This window comes from Bos javanicus, chromosome 17 (assembly GCF_032452875.1).
Source record: "Bos javanicus breed banteng chromosome 17, ARS-OSU_banteng_1.0, whole genome shotgun sequence".
Taxonomy (NCBI): Eukaryota; Metazoa; Chordata; class Mammalia; order Artiodactyla; family Bovidae; genus Bos; species Bos javanicus.
Window position 1 is genome coordinate 73,085,267 of NC_083884.1, and position 20,969 is coordinate 73,106,235.

The 20,969-nt window shown below is 68.6% G+C and overlaps 1 protein-coding gene across 11 annotated transcripts in view; it reads right to left on the bottom strand.

Moving 5' to 3' along the window:
• Positions 1-20,969, bottom strand: part of ARVCF (ARVCF delta catenin family member) — a 30,690-nt gene that overhangs the window by 696 nt on the left and 9,025 nt on the right. Inside the window, exons 2-18 of one of the 11 annotated variants that reach the window (XM_061385701.1) lie at positions 15,794-16,002; positions 8,386-8,544; positions 7,753-8,279; positions 6,550-7,049; positions 6,003-6,186; positions 5,353-5,470; positions 4,940-5,111; positions 4,443-4,460; positions 3,497-3,568; positions 2,508-2,635; positions 2,203-2,353; positions 1,914-2,112; positions 1,574-1,685; positions 1,389-1,479; positions 1,074-1,127; positions 659-747; positions 245-364 (exon numbers count right to left, since the gene is read on the bottom strand). In XM_061385701.1, coding sequence (XP_061241685.1) covers positions 257-364; positions 659-747; positions 1,074-1,127; positions 1,389-1,479; positions 1,574-1,685; positions 1,914-2,112; positions 2,203-2,353; positions 2,508-2,635; positions 3,497-3,568; positions 4,443-4,460; positions 4,940-5,111; positions 5,353-5,470; positions 6,003-6,186; positions 6,550-7,049; positions 7,753-8,279; positions 8,386-8,544; positions 15,794-15,988 — 2,877 coding nt within the window. In that variant the 5' untranslated portion in view covers positions 15,989-16,002 and the 3' untranslated portion in view covers positions 245-256. Of the gene's footprint in view, positions 1-244; positions 365-658; positions 748-1,073; positions 1,128-1,388; positions 1,541-1,573; positions 1,686-1,913; positions 2,113-2,202; positions 2,354-2,507; positions 2,636-3,496; positions 3,569-4,442; positions 4,461-4,939; positions 5,112-5,352; positions 5,471-6,002; positions 6,187-6,549; positions 7,050-7,752; positions 8,280-8,385; positions 8,545-12,874; positions 13,066-15,793; positions 16,003-20,969 lie in introns of those variants that run through there. The other 10 variants (XM_061385702.1, XM_061385709.1, XM_061385710.1 and 7 more) reach the window with 10 other exon arrangements.

The following is a 20,969-nucleotide window of genomic DNA, read 5'->3' on the forward strand; positions in this document are numbered from 1 at the left end:
GTGGGTCTCGGGGGGCCCTGTGCTGGGGCGTTGGGAGGTGTGGAGGGTCAGCTCCCATCTCACCCTGTGACCTCCAGGCTCCGATGGCCCAGGGTCCCTCCCGCCCCGCCCCCGACCTGGGCTTCCCTCCGCTGAGCTGGGGTGGCCCTGCAGGAAGCGTGCAGGGAGAGCAGGGCAGGCAGGCAGGCAGGCAGCGGCACGGGGAGGAGGCCCCACCCTGACGCAGAACCCAGAAGGGACGTACCGGGCATGCAAGCTAGACCCAGGAGTCGACAGGCTGAGGCCTGGCGTCCCCCACAGCGTCCACCAGCCTGACTGCAGGCCTGCTGGGCCCGGGCGGAGGAGCCTTCCTGCTGGGGTCGGGCTGCAGCGGGCGGGCAGCGGGCAGGCGGGCGTTGGAGGCAGAACGCAGCAGGTTAGTATGAGCAGGCGGGTGGGAGCTGGGCAGGTCAGGGGTGTGTGCCAGGGGAGGGCTGAGCGCCAGCGGGGCTGGGGGACCCAAGAACAGGCGCGGAGCAGGCGGCGCTGCCGTGGGGGCGGGGCTGAGGAGGGAGGGTGCGTATGCAGCCTCGAACTGGACCGGGTGCCCGGCTTCCCCAGCCAGGAGAGCCACAGCCCCGCCCCAGGCCCCGCCCCGGACATGCCCAAGGCCACTCACTTTCAACGGCTCCTTCTCAGAGGTCTCCCCCGCTGGGTCACTGCCTCGAGGCCTACGCTCCCTCCTGTCCATGGTGGAGTAGCCATCTGCTGGGCGGAGGCAGAGGGGACCCTGAGGCAGGCACCGAGGTGTGGCTGTCCCTCAGCGCCCAGGGTGTATCTGGGGAGGGCGTCCGCCTGGACTGCGCGGAGCCGGGTCTTCTCATCTGTCCCCACTCCCCCTGCTGGCCCCCCGGCCCACAGCTCAGAGCCCTCCAGCCGCCATCAAGTGGCAGACCAGATTGGCTGGACAGTGACCCCTCCCTGGCTGGCCCGCCCCTCGCTCCCTGAGCACCCCTAAGCCAAATCCCTTTTCTAACCACCCCTCCTTGGAAGGCCCTCCCCACACAGAACAAACAGCCTGCACCTGCCCGCACCTGGACCAAGCGCCTCCATGGGGATCATGTCCCGGCCGCCTGGCTTCTCACCGTCTGCAAGGCATGAGCGTGTGGGTGGCTGGCTGCAGGTGGTGGCGGGGGCCCAGGCCTGGCCTCAGCCACTCTGGGTACCCTGTCACCAACATCTGCTCCCTGGCAAAGCCGCCCCCAGCTTGGTGCCAAGGTGAACGCCCTGGGGGTAGGGGGTGCGAAGAGTGGGGGCCATCCTCCTGGAGGAAGGCCCACCTCCCTGTAGCCCTCGGCCGGGAGAGGGGCACAGCTGAACCTCGGGATGAGCTCTGGCCCCATACTCACCCAGGCTCTTTTCCACCAGCGGCAGCGTGCTGTCGTCCAAGCCTCCCGGACTCGGGGCTGCCTTGGGGCCCCTGGCATTAGCAGCGGCTGACTGCGGCGGGGGAACACATAGCAGACGGCGTGGGTCGGGGCGCTGCCACAGGAGACCAGGCCTGGCGAAGTGAGAAGGGGCGGGCGGGCCTAACCTGGAAGCGCGCCTTGCTCCAGCCGTCCTTCTGGAGGGCGCTGCGCAGCTCCTTGTAGCTCCACACGGTCTGCAGCACGTGCGACGCGGCCTTCGCCTCGCGCACCGATTGGCTGCGGCCCAGGCGGGATCAGCTTCTGCCTGGACCGCCCCGCCCCGCCCCCTCACCTGGCCCCTCCTACTCCGCCCCCACAGGCCCCGCCCACCCACCTGGGGCGCCCCCCCACTCCGCCCACGCACAGGCCCCGCCCACCCACCCGGGGCCCCCTCCCGCTCCACCCACCTAGGCCCCGCCCCAACAGGCCCTGCCCCGCCCCTCCCGCGGCCACGCCTGCACCCACCTGGAGGCGCCCAGTGCCACCAGCGCGGGCACGCCGCGAGCTTGCAGCAGCGAGCGCGCGTTGTCCAGACTGTCGGACACGATCTCGTGGATCGTGTTGAGCACGGCCACCACTGTGTCCTCCTCCAGGCGGACACCGGGCCGGGCGGGCGCCTGCGCGCTGCGCACGTTTCTCACAAGCTCGGCCATGGCGTAGCTCCCTGCGGGCGGCGGGCAGCGGGCTAGGGTCGGTGAGGCCGCACCGGCGGGGTCGGGGGGCCCGGGCCCCAGACCCCCGTGCCCGCGCTCACCGATAAGGTCTTTGTTGCGCCGGTCGAGCGAGAGGTTGCGCAGGGCGATGGCGACGGCGCGCACCACCTTGTCGGTCTCCGACTGCAGCAGCTCCACCAGCACCGGCAGCCCGCGCTCCTTGCGCACCGCGGCGCGGATGTACGTGGCCCACTGCGGCGGGGGGCGGCGTGCTCAGCTGGGGCCGCGTCGCGCGCCCAGCGGCGCCCTGACCGCCCCTTCGAGCCGGACCGCCCTCCCGCTTCGGACAAAGCCCGCCCCAGCAGCTCCACCCCGAAGCCTCCCTGCCCCGCGGGGCCTCTCTCACCACCCAGTTCCCGGCGCTGAGGTTCTGCAGGGCGCCGGCCGCGGCCTCCAGGGTGTTGAAGTTGCGGCTCTCCGTCAGGAGGGACAGGTAGAGACGCACCACCTCGGGCTGGTACAGCAGCTCGAAGCCTGGGCACGGAGTGCCCCCGCCGCGGTCACGCATGCCGCCCGTCACCCTCCCATCCTGGGCGCTCCCGGGGCAGAGAAGCTGGGGCCCAGGGCGGCTATGACGTCACCGGGGAACGTTCCGCACCCACGTGATCACCCCTTAGCTGCCCGAGAGGAAAAGCCTTCCCATTTCACAGAGGAAGCAACGGAGGCTGGGAGAGGTCACGGACCCGGCTTAGGGGTGTGGGGCGTGGGCAACAGCCAGGACTGCTCCCCTAGCAACAGGACTCAGACTGCCTAGCAACAGCCCCCACCCGCGCATCCTATGTTAGAGGCCTGCCCTCCAAGACACAGCCGCTCAACCCCTACTGGCGCCGCCTCAATGGAGGCCCCAGCCCAGCAGCAGAGTCGCTCCACTGTGCTCCAGGGCGGAGCGGGGAGAAGCCTGCCAGATCTGCCCCACACTGCGGCCTGTGTCCCTGGGCATCACCTCCATCCCCCGTCCCTCACCCTGCGTGTCATCAGCCCCTCCCCAATTCTGCCCCAATGTGCCAGGGTGCTCTGGACCACCCTCCAAACTGGGCCTGACCTGGTGCCTAGGCTGGCAAAGGCGGCTACTGGTTAGCCCTGCCCTTCGCTGAAGACCCTCGCTGCCATCCCCACCCACTCCTCCATGCCTCACTCCTATACCTGCCTGAAGTTACCTTGGCACAGACCCTGATTCCCAGCCCTGAGCAGATGGCCAGAAGCTGGCACAGTCCTCTGGGAGCCCCACCCCTGTGGGCCTCAGTTTCCCCACTGGCCCCCAAGGCCCTTCAGGCCAGCTCGGTGGCACAGAACTTCACTCCTGGACCGGCCTGGCCTCTGCCTCCCCACACTCACCCTTGGCAGCCTCAGTGCGCTTGGGCAGGTCCAGGGTGTCCGAGTTCTGGTCCATCTCTCCATCCCGCTTCCCTGGAACAAAAGGGCAGTGGAGGGTGAGATGGAGCCTGCAGGGCACAGGCGTGTATCAGGTGCGGCCCAGAAGACACCCCCACGTCAGAGACGGGCACCAGGAGGCTGGAGCAGGGTGCTGTCCCGAGTTCAGCCAGACGTGTCGGCCTAGAGTGCAGTGGGGGCCAGGACTCGTCTCCCACTGGGTGCTGGGATCCGCGCTTCAGATCGCCCCACAGCCTCCTTGGGGTCCCAGGGCATGAACTCAGGGGCCAGCAGCCCAGGCTGGGCAGGGAGGTGCAGACGGGGCAGTGAGGCCTGGTGGGGGCAGGGCGCGCCAGGCTGTGGTGAAGCAGGCCTGGGGCGAACAGTGCCACTCACGGCGGCCGGGCCCAGCCCTGGGCGCTGGCAGCCAGGAGACGCCCCCTAACCTGCCAGCCGAGGGCCCGTTCACCACCTCCCAGCCCCTCCACCCAGGCTGGACCCTCTTCCTCACGGAAGGCAGAGCTGAGACCAGACGGCCAGGGCTGGCTCTGCCTAGCCTCCTGGGGCCTTTGCGTGCTCCCGCTGTCTGTGCCACGCCTCACCCGCTCCGTTGGAGGGCAGACTCTCTCCCCAGGGCCCTGGGGATGGACGTGCCCGGCCCTGTCCACCCTGGGCTCCCTCCACCCAGGACCACAGCTGAGGTTTCACAGAGGGACAGCCCCTCAGCCTCCCAACCAGCCCCAGGCTGACATTCCTGCCGTTGTCATGGAGACGGCTGCCAGGAGAAGGGAGGGGCCTTCCTGCAGACGCAGGTCCTGTGGTTGTCATGGAGACAGCTGCCTGAGCAATGGGGGGTCCCTGGTGCCCACTGCGCCCGCCAGGCCTGCACGCAGGCCGAGCAGGGACTCACCTTGATGGAACCACTCTTCTGGGCGGCCGAGGAAGCACGGGAGAGAGGAGAGGAGCCTGAGCGGGCAGCACCCCATGCCCCCCCAGGATCGGGTGGGGGACGGGGAGTCTCAGCCCGATCACTCCTGGGGGAGCGACCCCACGGGCGACGGGGTCAGGAAAGGCCATGCGGTGTGCGGGTAAGGTCAGCACAGACTCCGGGCAGCCGCGCCGGAGGCAGGGATGGAGTGAAGCGGGTGGGTGCTACCCCCCCGCCCCAGGGTCCTCGGGCTCCCTGCCAACGCTGGAAGGTGGTGATGTCCAAACATGAGCCCCCAGAACCCTTCCTGGAGCTGAAGGTCTGGGTCTGGGCACCAAAGGAGACCACCGCACGGGTTCGCTCCTGCCTGCCCCTGGGTGCCCCGCTTGGCTCCCTGGCCGTGACCCCCGTGGGTGTGGAGGGCCTTCAGCTCGGCGGGCCTGGGATCCAAGAGCCAAACCCCGGTGCCGCCCACACACCTTTGGCCTTCTTGCCACCGAAGCAGCCGGCGTCCTCCCTGCTCCGGCGCTGGGCGCTCCCAGAACCACCCGGGGGCCCGGGCTCGGCCTCCTGGTACCTTTCGGCCCCCGGCACCTCCTTATGCACGTGGTAGGAGAGGTTCCGGACAATGCACACACAGTTCTCCACCGACTGTGGGGAGAGGGGGCATGGGGCGCTGACCCTCCCGGGGGCACGCCGCGGCCCGTGAAGGCGGGAGGGGCCGGGGCCCACTGGGGTGAGACTCAGGGATGCGTCTGAGGGGAGGGGAGCACCTCCCCGTTGTGGATCACGTGCCCACCCCCCTGCTGCCCGAGTGCTCCAGGGCTCCTATTCAGACCCCAGCCCGTTGTGGGGGCTACAAGTCCGGCCCTTCCCGGGGCTCCCTGCCTACCTTGTTGTCAGTGTCCTTCCTGCCCACGGCCGACTGCAGAGCGTGCAGCAGGGCGTCCACCAGCCCCTCACACTCGCGGAGCCGCCGCCGGGCCTCTGCGCCGTCTGAGCTCACATTCCTGGGAGGCCAAGAGCGAGCCTGTGGGCTGGCTCCTGTGGGGACTCTCCCCCCAGCCCTGGGGTCTTGTCTGCAGAAATGCCCACACACAGTCAGGGCTGCCAGCAGACGAGGGAGCCTGGCAGTGAATGGCAGACCGCGGGACCTGGGCCGGGGGCCCGCCTGCACCCACGTTGGGTGGGGGCTCCTCTGACTCCCAGAGGCCCGAGTCTGTGCAGCTCAGGGTTCTACCTCTCAGGGACCTCACAGGGGGTTACCCTGACGGACAGACAGGACCCAGGGGACCTGGATCTGCGAGTTCCAGCTCCCCGCCTGGCTGTGGCAGGGATACGTGGAGGGACACAGACGTGCAGAGCAGGCCCGTTCTCGGACCCTGACAAGCACTGTGACCAGCTCTGAGACCGAGGCCTGGGTGGCCAGCCGCCTTGCACGTTATCCGGGACACGGGGATGTCCCCAGGGCACAGGCCAGCTAGGCGCCTGGGTCCCGTCTCCTGGGCAGGGAAGAGCCCCGGCAGCCTTGAGGGCCCGCACCTCAGGCAACCTGACGTGTTCTTGAAAACGGTTGTCCACTCGGCGTCCCGTGGCTTGGAGTCCTCATTGGGCTCCGGCTCCCAGCCCGAGTTCGGCACGATGACCTCGTGGGTCAGCGTCTGCAGGCCATGGTCGATGATGACCATCTTCAGGGGCTCGTAGGATGACAGGTTCCAGAGCGTGCCTGTGAGCACCATCGACCCGCCTGGGCTGACCGCAGGCTCTGTCTGCCCTTCCTCCCCAGAGGGCCAGCTCAGGGATCCCCTCCTCAACCAGCTCAGCCCAGCTCACACCAGCCATGGTGAGAGGCTGTGGGCACTCTGGCGTACAGGGGAGGGGAAGGAGCCCCCAGGGGCCGGGACACGGGAGGGGCTGGCAGGTGCACCCCTTCCCAGCCACCCAGGCAGCTGGGACTGTGCTCCAGGGTCAAGAGGTGGTCTTCACGTGACCTGCACCCAGCCGCGGGCCCACCACTTCCCAGGAGGACCAGGGAGGGAGGGGTGGAGGAGTCGTGGTGGGGAGCTGGGGGCCGGGGCGGGCGCCTCACCTGTGACAAGCTCGCGGACTTCGCTGTCCCGCGCTGCCCGCAGCAGGCGCACCAGGGCGGGCACTCCGCCACAGTCCCGGATGGCCGCCTTGTTGTCGGCGTCCCGGCCGTAGGAGAGGTTCCGCAGTGCCCCGCAGGCGCGGCGCCGCACCTCCGCCCGCGGGTGGTCCAGCAGGGCCACGAGCAGCGGCAGCCCCCGCAGCTGCCGCACGCGCCTCTTGACGGCCTCGTTCTCGAAGCACAGGTGCTGCAGGTAGGCGGCCGCGTTGGCCTTCACGGGGTCCGCGGGGTGCCGCAGCATGGCGAGCACCTCGGGCAGCTCGGGGTCCCGCCAGCGTGGCTCCTTGCGGGCACTGTCTGCCGAGGGCGAGCGCCGCACCACCCGCTCCAGGCTGCCCAGGCTGCCGCGTTCCGGCTGCGCCAGGGGCGCCGCGGTGGCGGGGAAGGGCGGCCGCTCCTCCATCAGCTCGCCGCCGTCGTCCGCCACGTCCTCGTAGGCCCTGGGCGAGAGAGCACGCGCGTGACCATCCCCTCGCGGCTGCGGCCCTGCCCCCAAGCAATCGCACTGGCTGTCGGGCAGGTTGTCCCCAGACCCGGGGAGTCGCTCACTCCCGCCACCAGGCAGACCCCCGACTCCCAGCAGAAACCTGGTGTTTCTGTGAAACACCAGGATGGGGTCCCACCTCCCGCGAGGCCCAAGTGCACCCCCTGCACACAGCCTTGCTGGTAGGACCACGTGAGGGGCCACCAGGCCCGGGGTCAGATGTCCAACCCCCTTCCAGGTGACGGGCTGCGGCTGGGCAAGTGTCTCGCCTGTGGGCATGTTCCCACTCGCAGATGGAGACGCTGAGAGCGGGAGAGACAGAACCAGAAGTGCCGGCGGGAAGGGAAGGGCCGGGGCTTGGGTTCTGGGCACCCCTGTGCAGGGGCAGGCGTCTGGCCCAAGCTCAGACAGACGCCCTGAGTTCGTATCTCCGGGGCCATCTAGCTGAAGCGGGGGCGGGAGGTGCCGGTGCTTCACCAGCTTCTCTGACTCCTGACCTGCACGAGGGGACCCAGTGCAGCCCCCCAGGCCTGAGCCCGCCCTTGCCGCTGTCCCCGAGAAGAGCCAAGGCCGATCCCGCAGCGAGACTGCCCAGGTGGTACCCTGGCACGGGGCGCAGGGCGGACTTCTTGGAGGTGGCGGCAGGGCACAGGGCTCACCTGGAGCGCAGGCCCCGCCCACAGTCCGGCCTCCTCCGCGCGGCGGTGCCGTAGTCCGGCTCCAGCTCAGGGGCCCCTTCTTCGTCGGCTGCCAGGCTGCGAGCGTCGTCCTCCAAGCCATAGGGCTCCGCCTGGAACCGCTCGGGCTGTGAGCGGCTGGCCGGCGGCCCCGGCTCCGGCCCTGGCCCCACAGGAAAGGCCTCCCGGCGGCTGGGCAGGGTGAAGCAGCCATCGCCGGGGCCTGGGCCTGGGGGGCCTCCGCGTGGGGGCCGGACGCCCAGCCCTCGAGACAGGCTTCCGTAGCCGGGGACGTCGCGGGGCTCGTCGGGAAAGCCGCCCCCGCCGCCGAGGCAGGTGCGGGAGAGCGTGGCCGCTGGGCCGCCCCCACGCAGCAGGAAGTGCCGGTCCAGGGGGCCGTCGGTGAAGGGGCCCAGGGGGGGCCCGCCGTCCAGCAGGGGGAGGCCGTCGGGGCCCACGGGCACCTGGCGCAGGGTCCTCGTGGTCACCGTCTTGACTGTCTTGGTGACCTGGTGGGCAAGGGGGTGGCCGGTGGGCGGGCAGCCTGGGAGGCCAGGGCGGCTCGGCCCTGCGCCCTACGCCGGGTGGACACGCAGGAGGCGGGGCGCCGTGTACCTTGGTCTCCGTGCGGCGCGTGGTGCCGTCTTCCGACGTGACGATGGACACGTGGGAGGTGGGGGTGCCCGGGTCCTCTTCCACCGTCACGGTCTCCTCCAGCACCTCGGGCGCCTCCGGCATCGTGGCCAGTGAGGCCTGGCTGCCCGGGCTCTGCTCCTGGGCGAGGGGGCAGGTGTCGGCAGGACAGCCCCGAGCTCACCATCCCTGGGCACGGACGCCTCCCCGCTCTCCTGCCCCAGGCCCATCTCAGCCGGGGCGGCATGTTCCTGCCTCTGACAGCGGAGGGGCTGGTCACCCGCTTCCGGGTGGGGAGGATTCCTGAGGGCTGAGCGAGTGGGTAAAGCCCGGCTCCCCACGTGGTGGGCAGCCTTGCGGGGGGGGGGGGGGGTGGCCTTCGTGGGGGCTGTGCGGCTGGGCTGCTGCTGTTCCTGGAGACCCAGGCGCCAGCGGGACACTCATGATCCCTGGTGGGTCTACCTCCCTGCCCACCTCAGAGCGCAGAGGGTGGCAGGTTCTGCACTGTTCACTGGCTCCTGGAGGCCACACCCAGGCTCCCGCCACCCCCCAGGGCCTGCGGACGCCCTCGCAGGACAGAAATACCCAGTTCCCAGAAAACCCTGCGCACCCGGAGCAACAAAATACCCTGGGTCCTTCCGGCCGGATGCTCAGGGCTGCTGTGTGGGCAGGGCCTCCCTCGGTCCAGGGGCCGGTGCCCGCTCCCTGAGACCTGGTGCCAGGTCAGAGCCTAGAGAGGCTGGATCCAGGCCAGCGGGGCCCAGCCGACCCCGGAAGGGAGCCCTGGTGTCCCCTTCCTACACCCTTCCCCAGTCTCCCCAGCCGGGCCCTTAGCTCTCAGCACCCCTTGCCAACATCCCCGCAGACAAGACAGCGCTGCACAGAGGCGCTTCTGAAGGCCACGGGCCTGCGGGTCAGACTTTCTTGAGGGTAAACTGAGGCTCATAGAGGCCAGGCCAGCCCACAGTACGGCTGGGCCGGATCCCTGCCGTGCCGAGCAGCACGAGGTCCCCCCTGCCTGCACCAGCACCCCAGGACCAGCCTCTGGCCAGGAGGGGCAGTGGCTGAGATCCAAGCCCTAGTGGGTGGCACAGGGGCGCACACTCCTGGGTCAGCAGGAGGCCAGGCCCTGTTCCACGGCGAGACCCGTACCCTGATGGGTGGGGTCCCGTCCTAAAGGAACGCGTGTCCCCCAACTGCACACAGTGCTGGGGTCGGGGCCTCCTCGGGGTCCAGGGGGAGCCTGAAGGACTAGCCCGCAGGCTCTGGCGCCAGGGGCTACGGAACGCGCCCCTCCTCCAGAAGCAGGGCCCTGAGGACGGGTGTGGTTTTATAAAGTGATGCTGAGGCCTGTCGGAGGGCAGAGTGTGAGCAGGATGTGTGCGCTGCTAACAGGACCCCAGAGCCCCGGGAAAGGCTTCCCGGCCATACATCACCCCTCGCGGGCCTCAGCCCGGCAGCACCTCCACGGTCCTAGAGAGCAAGTAGCATGTCTGCCGGGGTCCCGGTCCGGAGGAGGGAGGCCGCCCCCCAAGGAAGAGAAGCAGGTGGAGGCCTGGGATGGGGACATGGGCGGTAGGCCCAGCAGAGTGGCCTGGCTCTTGTCTGAGGGCCCTGGGGAGCCAGGGAGGTGCAGGGGCAACCCACAGACCCTCAGCACCCCCGTCCCCTGCATCTGCACTGGTCAAGGGAGGGGCATGAGTGTGGCAGGCAGTGGGCACTCTGCTGGCACAGGGGGCCAGGGGCCGGCAGGCCGCAGGCTATGACGCCAAGAGGAGGGAGGGCAGGGACTCCAAGACCTGTCGTGGGAGGGCCCTGGGGAGGTGTGCGTAGACTTGCATACGTTAACTCTCTCCGAGAAGAGGTCCCGCCCCACTGGGCTCGGGCTTCTGGGAGGGCACAGGGGGTGCACCCCTTGGGTCTCAGTGCCACTGGTGCCTGGCTGCCCAACCTGTAGACACTGTGCAGTGGGGGGCTGAGGGTGTGGGGTCCAGGGGAGCCAGGAGCCCAGGAAGGCCTGGCGGCCCTGTGGCAGCTCCCACCAACACCAGCCCAGGCAGCCCGGCAGCGGGATCCCGAGGCCCTAAGAGCCCCCGCTGGCAAGTGACCTCAGGGAGCTAAAAATGGTGATGACTTCACCGGGGCAGGCGGGCAGGGAGGCGGCAGCCTGAGTCAGCCAGGGAGCATGGGGAGGCCTGGCCCCTGTACACACGCCTGGGCACACGCATGCAGACAGGGACCTGGACACACATGTGCACTCACACACGCGTGCAAGAGCACCCAGCCCAGTTCCCGGGCTCTCCCAACAGCACCTATCACCCACACCCCCATGATACCACCCCCCGCCTTCTACCTGTGCCTCCAGGCTCCCTCAGCACCCCTGGCGTCCACCACAGGGACGGTAGGAGCCAGTAGGTGGGGGAGCTAAGGCCTGGGGGCCGCGGGGGCCCGAGGTCAAACCATGGCTGGTGCCTCCAAAACAGCTTTGGGATGAGGACGTGGGGTCACTGACTGACCTCCAGGACATGGTTGGCGCTCACCAGAGGTTGCGGACCACCCTGCTTGCACCCCCGTCTGGCTCCAGGCCCTGCTCCAGGGCCCCGTGTCCTATGTCCACCTACCCAGGCCAGCTGAGCCTCAGGGACCACCAGCCCTGCAGCCCCAGACCGCCCTCATACCCTAGACACGGAGCCCCCCAACCCCCATCCCGACAGTCCCGTCCACCGCCTCTCCACCCCGTCCTTGGCCCGGGCCCCACCCTTGCCTCTCACGCTGGGATAACCATCCAGCCTTCCGTCACCTCTCCCCTGAGCCCACGTCAGTTCCGTGGTCCTCCCGTCCATGGTGGCTGGGTCCACAGCCCCTGGGCCCGGCCCAGCAAGGGGCTGTGTCCAGGCCTGGGGTTTCCCATGAGCTCCTGGAGCTTGTGCACAGGGCCTGGTCCAGGATGCCAAGCCAGGGGCCGGAGTGACCAGCACCCCACTGCTCTCAAGAGGGTCCCCAGGGCCCAGAGCTAGAGGGCCCTGGGCCGGCTACACACCTGGGCTCAGCTTCCTCACACGGAAACAGGAGGAAGCCAGGTGTCCAGGCTGTGGGACAGGGGGATAGCACCAGTCCTGCCTTTGTGACCAGATCTAGGGTGTGCAGGGTATAGAAAAGTGACCCGGGGGACAAGGCAAAAGCCCAGAGCAGCCTCTAGGGGCGCGTGCGGCGATGGCAGGAAGGCACAGGAGACAAGCACAGGCACAGCTGGGGGCCAGGACGGGGTCCCCGAGGCGCGGATCCACCCCCGCTGCCTGCCTTCCCCGGAGGGGCACTCAGTGTCCGTCACGAAGACCAGGATGTGGGGTGCCCACGACCCCACTGGCACACACGGGATGGGTTACGGCCAATGTCCAGGCCCTGGAGTGCGAGATGGCTGCTGGATGAATGAACAGAAGGGGAGGATCGCCAGTCCCCTACCCTGCATGGCCATCCTGGTAGGGTCTAGGCCAGGCAGCGCAAGCCTCTGTCCCCAGGGAGCAAGTTCCTGGCCACTACAGAAGCCCTCTCCCGTCCTGCCCAGAGCGGCGGGCCCAGCCTGGCTGACTGGAAGCTCACCCCTCCACAGCAGCACTCCACCTGCGAGTGCACAGCCCCAGGCCAAGTAACCAGAGGACACAGGGTGGTGGGTGCCCTGCAGACTAGGGGAGCGAGCCTGTGGGCGACAGCAGGGTGGGCTTTCCCCTAACCCAGCTTCCCCGAGCCCAGCCCGCAACCATCAGCCACATGGTGGCCCCAGATGCCCTCGGCTCCCCTGAATTGGTCCCTCGGTCTCTGGAGCCAGCAGGCACCTAGCTGTCCAGCTGGGCAGGTGTCCAGACCCACCTTTTGCCTTTCCCCTCTGCCTCAGTTTCCGTGCCTGTAAGTGCACCACCCCACACACACTCTGAGCAAGCGTGCAGGCTATCCACCAGCCTTCCCCGGTGCTGGTGGTGCTCGGAGGTCACCCCCTCGCCTCTGCACGTGGGCAGGGCAGGCCCCCAGCCCTCACTCCACGTGCGCTGCGGCGGCAGACCAGCTTCCATTAGAATCCTGAAGCTCCTGCGCGGCCCCCCCAAGCCGGGGCCCTGGGAACATGGGGGAGGCGTAGCCGCGCCGCCCTCTCCAGACGCGGCCTCCCTCCTGCAGCAGAGGCGCCACCCCGGGAGGCCCTCCCACCACCCTGTCCCAGGCACCTGTCCGGGGCGCTGGCCGGGGTGCGCCCGCGGCCCCCCGCCTCCATGGCCCCAACCCCGGCCCGCTCTCCGCACCCCCGGCGGCGCGTCCACTCAGCCCCCACGCCCGGCCCCGGTCCCGGGGGCGCAGACAATAGCTGCCTCAGGCCGGCGGCTCCACAAACAAAAGCGGGTCCTCCCGGAGGGCCAGCGCCCCGCCCTCCGCCACCGGTCCCCGAGACGGAGCCCCCGCCCGGGACCAAGTTCCTTCCAACCTGTCTGAGTTCGGCCGGCATCGGGCCGGGCGCGGGGGACGCGGGCCGGCGGCGGCGGCGGCTGGACCGGGATCGGCTCCGGTGCCTCGGCCGCTCGGGTCGGGCTCGGCGGACTCGCTCCCGGCGGTCGGACCTGGCTGAGCGGCGGCTAGCGGCCGACGGGCGGGGCGGGGCGAGGCGACGAGGCGAGCGGCCAATCGGGCGGAGCCAAACTGGGGCGGGGCGGCGAACAGCCAATGGGGCGGGGCCAAGGTGGGTGGGGCGGAGCGAAACTGGGGCGGGGCGGAGAGCAGCCAATCGGATGGGGCGGCGCCCAGCGGGCGGGGTGGGCCGCAGCCAATCGGTAGGGGCGGCGCCCGGCGGGGGACGGGGCGGGGCGGGGCAGGGCCGGGGTCGCCCTCCGCCCCCGCGGCCGGTCAGGGCTCCCGGTCCCCACGCCCCGGCCGCGCCGCGGGGCTGGCATTTTCCCGCTGAGCCCTTCCTCGACCTCGGTTTGCTCCCAGTGAAAGCGCTCCCCACCCCTGCAGATGGCCCAGAGGCCTCTGAGACTTGAGGTCCCCCGCTCTGGGTCCCCCAGCCGCTGAGCGGTGTCAGAGCAGACAGATCACAGAGAGGGGAGGGAGCATCACTGTTGGGTGGCTGGGTGAAGGCTGGCGGGCCTAGCTGGCCTCAGACCCTCTCCTCCCGCCTTTGATGTACTAAGCGGTGGCTGGGGTGGGGGCGGTTATCAGGGCTTCTGACCCGTCTGGGGGCTAACTCTCCGCCTGCAGCAGGCCACTCCCGGGAGTCTGGCTCCCCCTAAGGGAACACAGACCTGGGGGAGGTTCGGGGGGCTGGGCACGAGAGGGGGCCCTGGCCTGGGCTCTCTGCTTTCCACCCACTTCTCCCCAGACCCCCTGTCCCTTCCAAGTCACACCAGCACACGGGCCATGCAGCCAGCATGCTCAAGCTCTCTGGGTGTCCACTGCATGTCCTTCTAAGCCTCAGTTTTCCTTAAGTTGCTCCTAATCACTGGTCCCTGTAACTCGGAGCCACACGAGGCAGGAGCAGCAGACGGGACCACTGCCCTGAGAGAACCTGGACGCTTCGTGTGAGTAGATCCTTCTCCCAAATTTCACACTCGGCTGGTGCCACGGCCACACCCCCATCTCGGCCTGGCCTGCTGCTGGCCAGGTCCCTACAGGTGACTCCTGCCACACACACATTGGGTGAGGGCCAGCCCTGCTCCAGCCAGCCTGCTCTAGGTGTCCGGAGGAGGCCACTCTTTCTGCTGGACGATGAAAGGCCTGCAGTCAGGCCTACAGCACAGCCTTGGGGTCATGGCAGCCCCCACCCCTTGGCTCACCAGCCCCAGCTGCCTGCCTGGCCACCAGCCTCCAAGCTTCATAGACCTGGGCTCTGACCCCAAGGGCCAGGTCCAGGCAGCTGAGGGTCACAGGTGGCTCACCAGGCATCTCCTGCTGAGACGGGGCTGGGAAGCAGGTGCAGTGTGGAGGCCGCCAGGCCCAGCGGGCTACATGTGGCCTGGCCTCCCCAGTGTCCCCATCAGTCCTGCTAGTCTGATCTCAGCCTGAGAGACCATCTCCTGCCTAGAGACAGAATACCAGGGGCAGGGCTGGAGGGCCCCCGGTGGGAGGGGCAGTGGCCGGGGAGGGTGGTGGCCTTTCAGGCCAGGGCAGCTCCAGGCTATGGGAACGTCTTCCCACCGGGTCATCGACCCTCAGCGCACCCTCTGGGCTGGACGCCAGAGCCCTTTCTGGACTGGGAGGGCTGGAGCCTGGAAAGAGCACCCAAGAGTAACCTTGGGGTCATGCGCTGCCACTGTCCCCATGAGGCCCAGCCGGCTGTGTTGCTCCCCAAGTTTGGGGGTGCAGGCCTCACTGTCTGGAGTGGCCGGGGTCCAGGGGGCCACGGGGCGGCCCTCGTACCTAGACCCACTTGGCTTCAGCTCCAGCCTCTGTGAACCAGCTGTGCGGCCTCGTCAGCGCCAGCCAGCATGGAAAGAGTTGCCCAACGTGTCCGGTCTGTGGAGAGGTGTCTTTGGCTGTGACCACGGACCTAGCTGGGCTGTGCGTGCAGACTGCCCACCATCAGATGAGGACATCAAGGCTTGGGGAAGTCACTGGCCATGTCCCCCATCTGACCACGGGCCACTGCTTCTGAGTCCCACACACCCAGGCTGGGCAGCCGAGCCTGCTGGGCCAGTCTCGGCCCGGACCCGTACCCTGCTCCCTCTCTCTCTGGCCACAGGGGCCTCGGGTCCCCACTCTGCCAGTGTGAGTCTGGCTCCCCTGAACCCTGCCAGCGCCCTGCCCTGCACCTCAGCCTGTCACAGCAACCTCCAGGCAAAGCGTTCCCTCCTCTGCCGACACCCCAGGAGCCAGCCCCCACCTGTGGTTTGGCAGTAGGGCACAGCTCACATGGGGAGGAGCCCAGGAGGCCGCACGGGACTGTCCATCCCCACTTCAGAGTTCTCAGGCCAGGAGCAGACCAGGCTCACTCCTCCTGGGGCGGTGCAGGGCGGTCGCCGTCATGCTCCAGGCAGCAGGCAGAGCCCAGCCTTACCTGAGCCTTCCTGGTGGCTGGCCTGCTGACGGATGCAGCAGCAGCGAAGGCAGGGGGACTCCGTGGAAGCCGAACCCTCTGCGTGCCCAGGCTGAGTGCTGAGCCGCCCAGAGGGGACCCTGCCCAGCCGCCTGGGCCCCGGGGCTCCCTCAGGCGGAAAGCGCCCTTCTGAGAGTATGGCTGTGTCCTGCCCCCTTGTCACATGATGTCCTGCACACCCAGGGGGGCCGGAATCCCACTCCCTTTCCCTCCCGAGGCCCCAGGAGGCCTCAAAATAAGTGGCTGCCTGCGGGCTTATGGTCCACCGGGGTCCCGTTATTGTCTTCCCGCTGGGCCGAGTCCCAGGGCTAGTACCTGCAGAACCAGCTGTTGCCAGGCCATGGGCAGGGACTGCCCGCCGCCTGCGCCAGGCTGCTGGGCGCGCTCCAGCTGCAGGGCGACATGGCGCCGCTCCTGCTCCAGCGCCCGCGTCAGCAGCTCGAAGCGGGCCTCCTGCTCTCTCACCGAGGCCAGGATGGTGGCGGCCGAGCGCACGCTGCAGTCCTCCATGACCAGGGCGCCAGCTGCGGGCAGAGCAGAGCAAGTCAGGGTGCGGCCAGGGCAGGGGCCCAGGAAGGCGTCGCGGGCCCCCTGCCCACCCCACTCTCAGAGCACGTGACTCACGACCAAACCAGAGCGTGCAGCCCTCTGGAGAGACGCCACATTGATTAAATTCTAAATTAAAAGCCATTAATCCAAGGCTGGCCGGAAGCAGCTGGCTCCCTCCCCAGGGCGTGCGGGGCTCTGACCCAGGCTCCCTGCTTCCTGCCGGGCCTGGCAGAACTGTGGGCCCTGAGCCCACGGGGGAGGACTGGGGAGGGAAGGGAAAGTACGGAAGAGCAGGCGTGACCAGCTCTCAGACCTCCCAGGTCCTCCGCTGACCAGGGCACCCGCCAGCTCACCACAGCCTCACGGCCCCCACGCAAGCCCAGCTCAGAGGTGGACGCTGGGGCCTGGAGAGCATGGGAGGCCCCTCTGTGGCCACAGGAATGGCCCGGCGGGCCCAGGGCGCCAGCGCACAGGGAGTGGGAAGCCGCCCCGCGGCCGCTGGGTGCCCCAAAAGGGTCAAATGAGCTGCTCACAGGCCCAGGTTGTGCTGGCCGCGAGGACAGAGCCCAGGGAGGAGAGTCAGCCCTGGGCTCGGCTTGTACCAGCGCGGCTGGGCTGGGGGCATGGGCACACCTCAGAGACACCCCCATGCCCGTGACAGATGGGCAGAGCACGGCCCCATGAGGGAAGAGGCCAGCAGGGCCCCAGAGCTGGCCTTTGCCTGCCCAGCGCCTGTTACGCCAACGACACAGCAACCAGCTGAACTACCAGGACAGCGGTTGGCGCGGGCCGCGGGCCACTGCAGGCCATGCGTTTTTAAGCTGGACCGAGAAACTGTGACGATGCCTCCCCGGCAGATTCAGGGGAGAGGTGGGCACCAGGCTCACCTCCCTGCTGGCCCGGGAGGCCTGGGGGCTGGGAGTGTGTGCCCTGTGGGACTGCGGTGACCTTCGCCCTCCTGCCTGGCCAGCACCTTCCCTGCCCCCGTCCACTAGTGAGGGCCTCGCACTGCCCACCGGGCACACCCCCGCCCAGACCCTGACCCCAGCGTCCTGAGTCCTGGGTGCAGGTTGCTCATGGGGATGGGGGATGTCTAGCAGGAAGACAGGGACAGACACACCGTCCAGAGACCACCTCGCCTGTCCTGGGGCGGGTGACCAGGCTGACCACCCCTGGAAGGAGCCCCGGCTGGGTGGAGAGATGGAAGGGCAGGAAGCAGGTGGAAGGGAACGCAGGGGAGCAGTGAGGGGAGCATGGAGGAGCAATGAGGGGAGCACAGAGAGCGATGAGGGGGAGCACTGAGGGGAGCACGGAGAGCGATGAGAAGGAGCACTGAGGGGAGCACAGAGAGCGGTGAGGGGAGCACAGAGGGGAGCACAGGGGAGCACTGAGGGGAGCACAGGGGAGCATTGAGGGGAGCACAGGGGAGCGCTGAGGGGAGCATGAGGAGCATTGAGGGGAGTACAGGGGAGCACGGAGGAGCATTGAATGGAGCATGGGGAGGGGTGAGGGGAGCACATTGAGTGATGAGGGGGAACACTGAGGGGAGCACTGGGGAGCAGTGAGGGGACATGTGGATGCTGCAGGGGGGCGGGGGTGTGGGTGGGTTTTGAGGGGGCAGTTCGGGGAGGAAGGGAGGCTGGCCACGGCATGAGGGGGTGGGCAGCTGGGGGCCTGAGTGGGTGGGCAGGGGTGAGGTGGACACCCCCCCTGGGGCTCCCAGCCGGCCGGGACAGCACTGTGGCCAGCCCTTGCTCCCCCAGGAGGGCATGGGTGCCCAGAAGGACTGGCGGGGCACTGACCGTCCCCGAAACCGTGCCTGCACTTGGGCATCTGTCTTTGTGCTGAGCCAGCCGCTCCTCCTCCTCACAGGCCCGGCCAAACCCGGCTCCAGAAATCAAATTATGGGGACGGAGTCCAGTCTGGGCTGAGGAATTAGAGGAATTTCCGATGGGTCAGGCCGGCGGGGAGGCGGGCAGGAGGCCGGGGCTCCAGGGCCCTCCCCTCGCGCGAGGCCTGCTCCCCAGCAGGCCTGCTCCCCGGCGCCCCTGACCTCTGCGAGGGAAGGACAGGGCTCTGCTTCCTCACTGGCCCCTTCCTCCGGGCGCGAGGGGAGTGGGCCGCAGCCCACCGCCTGGGAGGGCGCCGTGTTGCCCTGGCTCCGTGAGGGCCTGCCTTCACCCCGCTGCCCCGTGGGGATCAGAGGGCGCCCTCAGCCCTGGGGAGAGCTGCTGGCCGAAGCCACGAGGATGGTGCGGCGCTACGGCCAGGCGGGGTCCGCACCCACCCATCATGGCGAGGCCCGCGGGGTCACCCGGAGCTGATACAGGGCTGGGAGCAGGCCTGGGTGGGAAGAGACTGTCCTCGACCATAAGACCGTGGAAGAAACTGCAGAGGAGAAAGGACTGGCTCGCCTTCGCGAGAAAGAAGGGTTTCTGAACATCCAGAAAAAGTGCCTCTGGATGAGGTTGTCCTTGGTGGAGTGAGTGCTCAGACGGGAGCCGCTGGGCCGCACGCCTGCCACCGCGGAAGCCGGGCAGGCTCATGGGACACACGCCATCGCTCTCCACTGTTGGTGTGTTTCCAGTTTTCCACGATAGGCAGTAGGAAAAAAACCACAAGACCGAGATACCGTCGACATGCGGGAACCAAGGGTTCACAATGTCCAGTAGACAAGTGACCCCCTTCATCTACACGGTGCCCGGAGGAGCCTGCAGAAACCAACACCCAGCCCAAGAGCAAAAAGGACGCCTGCCAGGGGTCCTAGGCTTCCCTGGTGGCTCAGCTGGTAAAGAATCCGCCTGCAGTGCAGACCCTGGACGACCTCTGGGTTGGGAGGATCCCCCAGACAAGGGAAAGGCTACCCACTCCAGTATTCTGGCCTGGAGAATTCCAAGTCCATGGGGTTGCAAAGAGTTGGACACGACTGAGCAACTCTCACTAGGCCCCACTAGACCAGGTGTGTGGCCCAGCGATGCTGTGTGCAGGATGAGTGTGGAAATGGTCACACGCGCGCACATTAGCACATACACACGGGAAGAAGGGCACGTTGGCCGTGGTGGGGCTCTGGGTGGAGGGGTGCATGAACCACTGGCGTAGGCAGGAAGCAGGTAAGAGCTGGGAAGGAGGGTGCCCCTCCCCACAGCAGCCGGTAGGTGAGGGTGGGGCCTGGAAACTCGCCCCAGGGGCCCCGAGGGAAGCAGCCGCGTCTTCAGGGAGCTGGACGTCAGGCTGGACATCAGCTTTGCCAAGCAGAGGAGGTACCCTGCTGTCACCTGGGCCAGACACTGCAGGGGTGGGAGGTGGACACAGATGGCCCTTCGGTGACCTCCTCCTGCCCCCAGGCCGTCCCCATGAACACCCAGGAGCACCCACTGACTGCACAGAGGATGGCCGCTCTGGGCAGGGGCAATTCCTGAGGGCTTCCTGCCCCACACAGAGGGGGTGCCCGGGGCCTGGGCAGCACTGATCAGCCGCAGGGCAGGGGCCTACTGGACGGGCAGTCTGGGAGGACCGGAGGATGTGAGGGGCAGTTGCAGGAGGCCTGGGGGCAGGCTAAGGCAGGAATGCTTTCCGGGGCATGTGGAGCCTGAGGTCCGACATCCAACAGCCTAGGGCTGGGTCCAGGGCTGAGGCCTGGGAGCAGCCAGGGGGCCGCAGGCTGCACACAGCAGGGACAGGCCTGGCCCTGGCCAGAGGGTGGGTGAGCATGCCAGCTGCTGGGATGGGAGGCCTGGGACACAGGGAGCCCCCGTCAGACTCGAGAAGGGTCTTGGTCTGAGATTCCCGCTGGGGCGGGTTACAGACACATGCTCCGAGTCACGGGGCCTTGCCGCTCTGGGGAGACTTGGTGGACGGCTGCCCCCACCCCCTGCCCCAGACTCTGGCTGCGTCACAGCCTGAGGGCAAAGCCCGACAGGCTCTGAGCGGGGGCTGGGCGCTGAGGACCCCCCCCCCCCACCACGGTGTCTGCAGCAGCCAGTCCAGGGCCGCCCCAAGGGAGGGCAGGGCAGGGAGGCATGGGGCTGGTGGGCACACTGCTCTCTGCACCAGCGGCCCACCCCCTCCAGCCCGGCCACAAAAGGGGAGCCCACAGTGAGCTACGTTGGGGAGCGGCCTGTTGTCTGCATCGCCTGCCCCAGGGTCCCTCTGGGAGGTGGCTCCCCCACCCCCATTCCACCCTGGGAGAACCCCTCCGCACTGTGCTCTAGGTGGATGCCAGGCCGAGGCATTCCTAAGAGGGGACCAAACCGGGGGGTCCTGCTGGCCCCCAGGCCTGGAAGTCCAGCTCTTGCTTGCCCAGCAGCCAAGAGGTCACTGAGACTTCGATGAGCACAGGGAGCCACAGCAGGGCAGCTGTCCGTCCAGGCCGAGGGCTGCGGCCCACGTGCACTGGTGCCCTCTGCCCGGAACACCCCTTCCCCTCCAAGATGTAGGACCCCTTCTTCCCAGGCCCCCTCTGTCACCATGGCAACGCCCAAGCTTCCCCAAGAGGGACAGAGGCTCTTTGTGGCAGCACAAAGTCCCTTTGAGGGGCTTCAGCTCCGGGGAGCCTGTGGCCAGCAAATCTCTGGGGACACGGTTGGGCCCATCAGCCCAGCCCCCGCCCTGAGGCTGCAGAGCCAAGGGAGCCGGAGAGTCTGGTGGTTCGGGATACCACCCCCAGCACCGCTTGCTCACACAAGGGACCCTGGGGTGAGCCCCTGTCCCCAGGGGGGTTGCTCCCTGAGGGGGCCTGGGGACTTCCCATGGCCTCCCCACCTTTGACAGGAGACCTACTCTTCTTGGAAAAGGGGAGGGGGTGGAGGCAGCAGGGAAGCCCCCTGCCAGACGGGAAGTCGGGTTCAGGACACAGTGGGTGGTGTCCGAGACAGTGCAGGTCTGGGGCCAGGCTGGCCCTGTCCCCCGTCCCACCCCACCTTCACCTGCCTGCCCCGAGGGC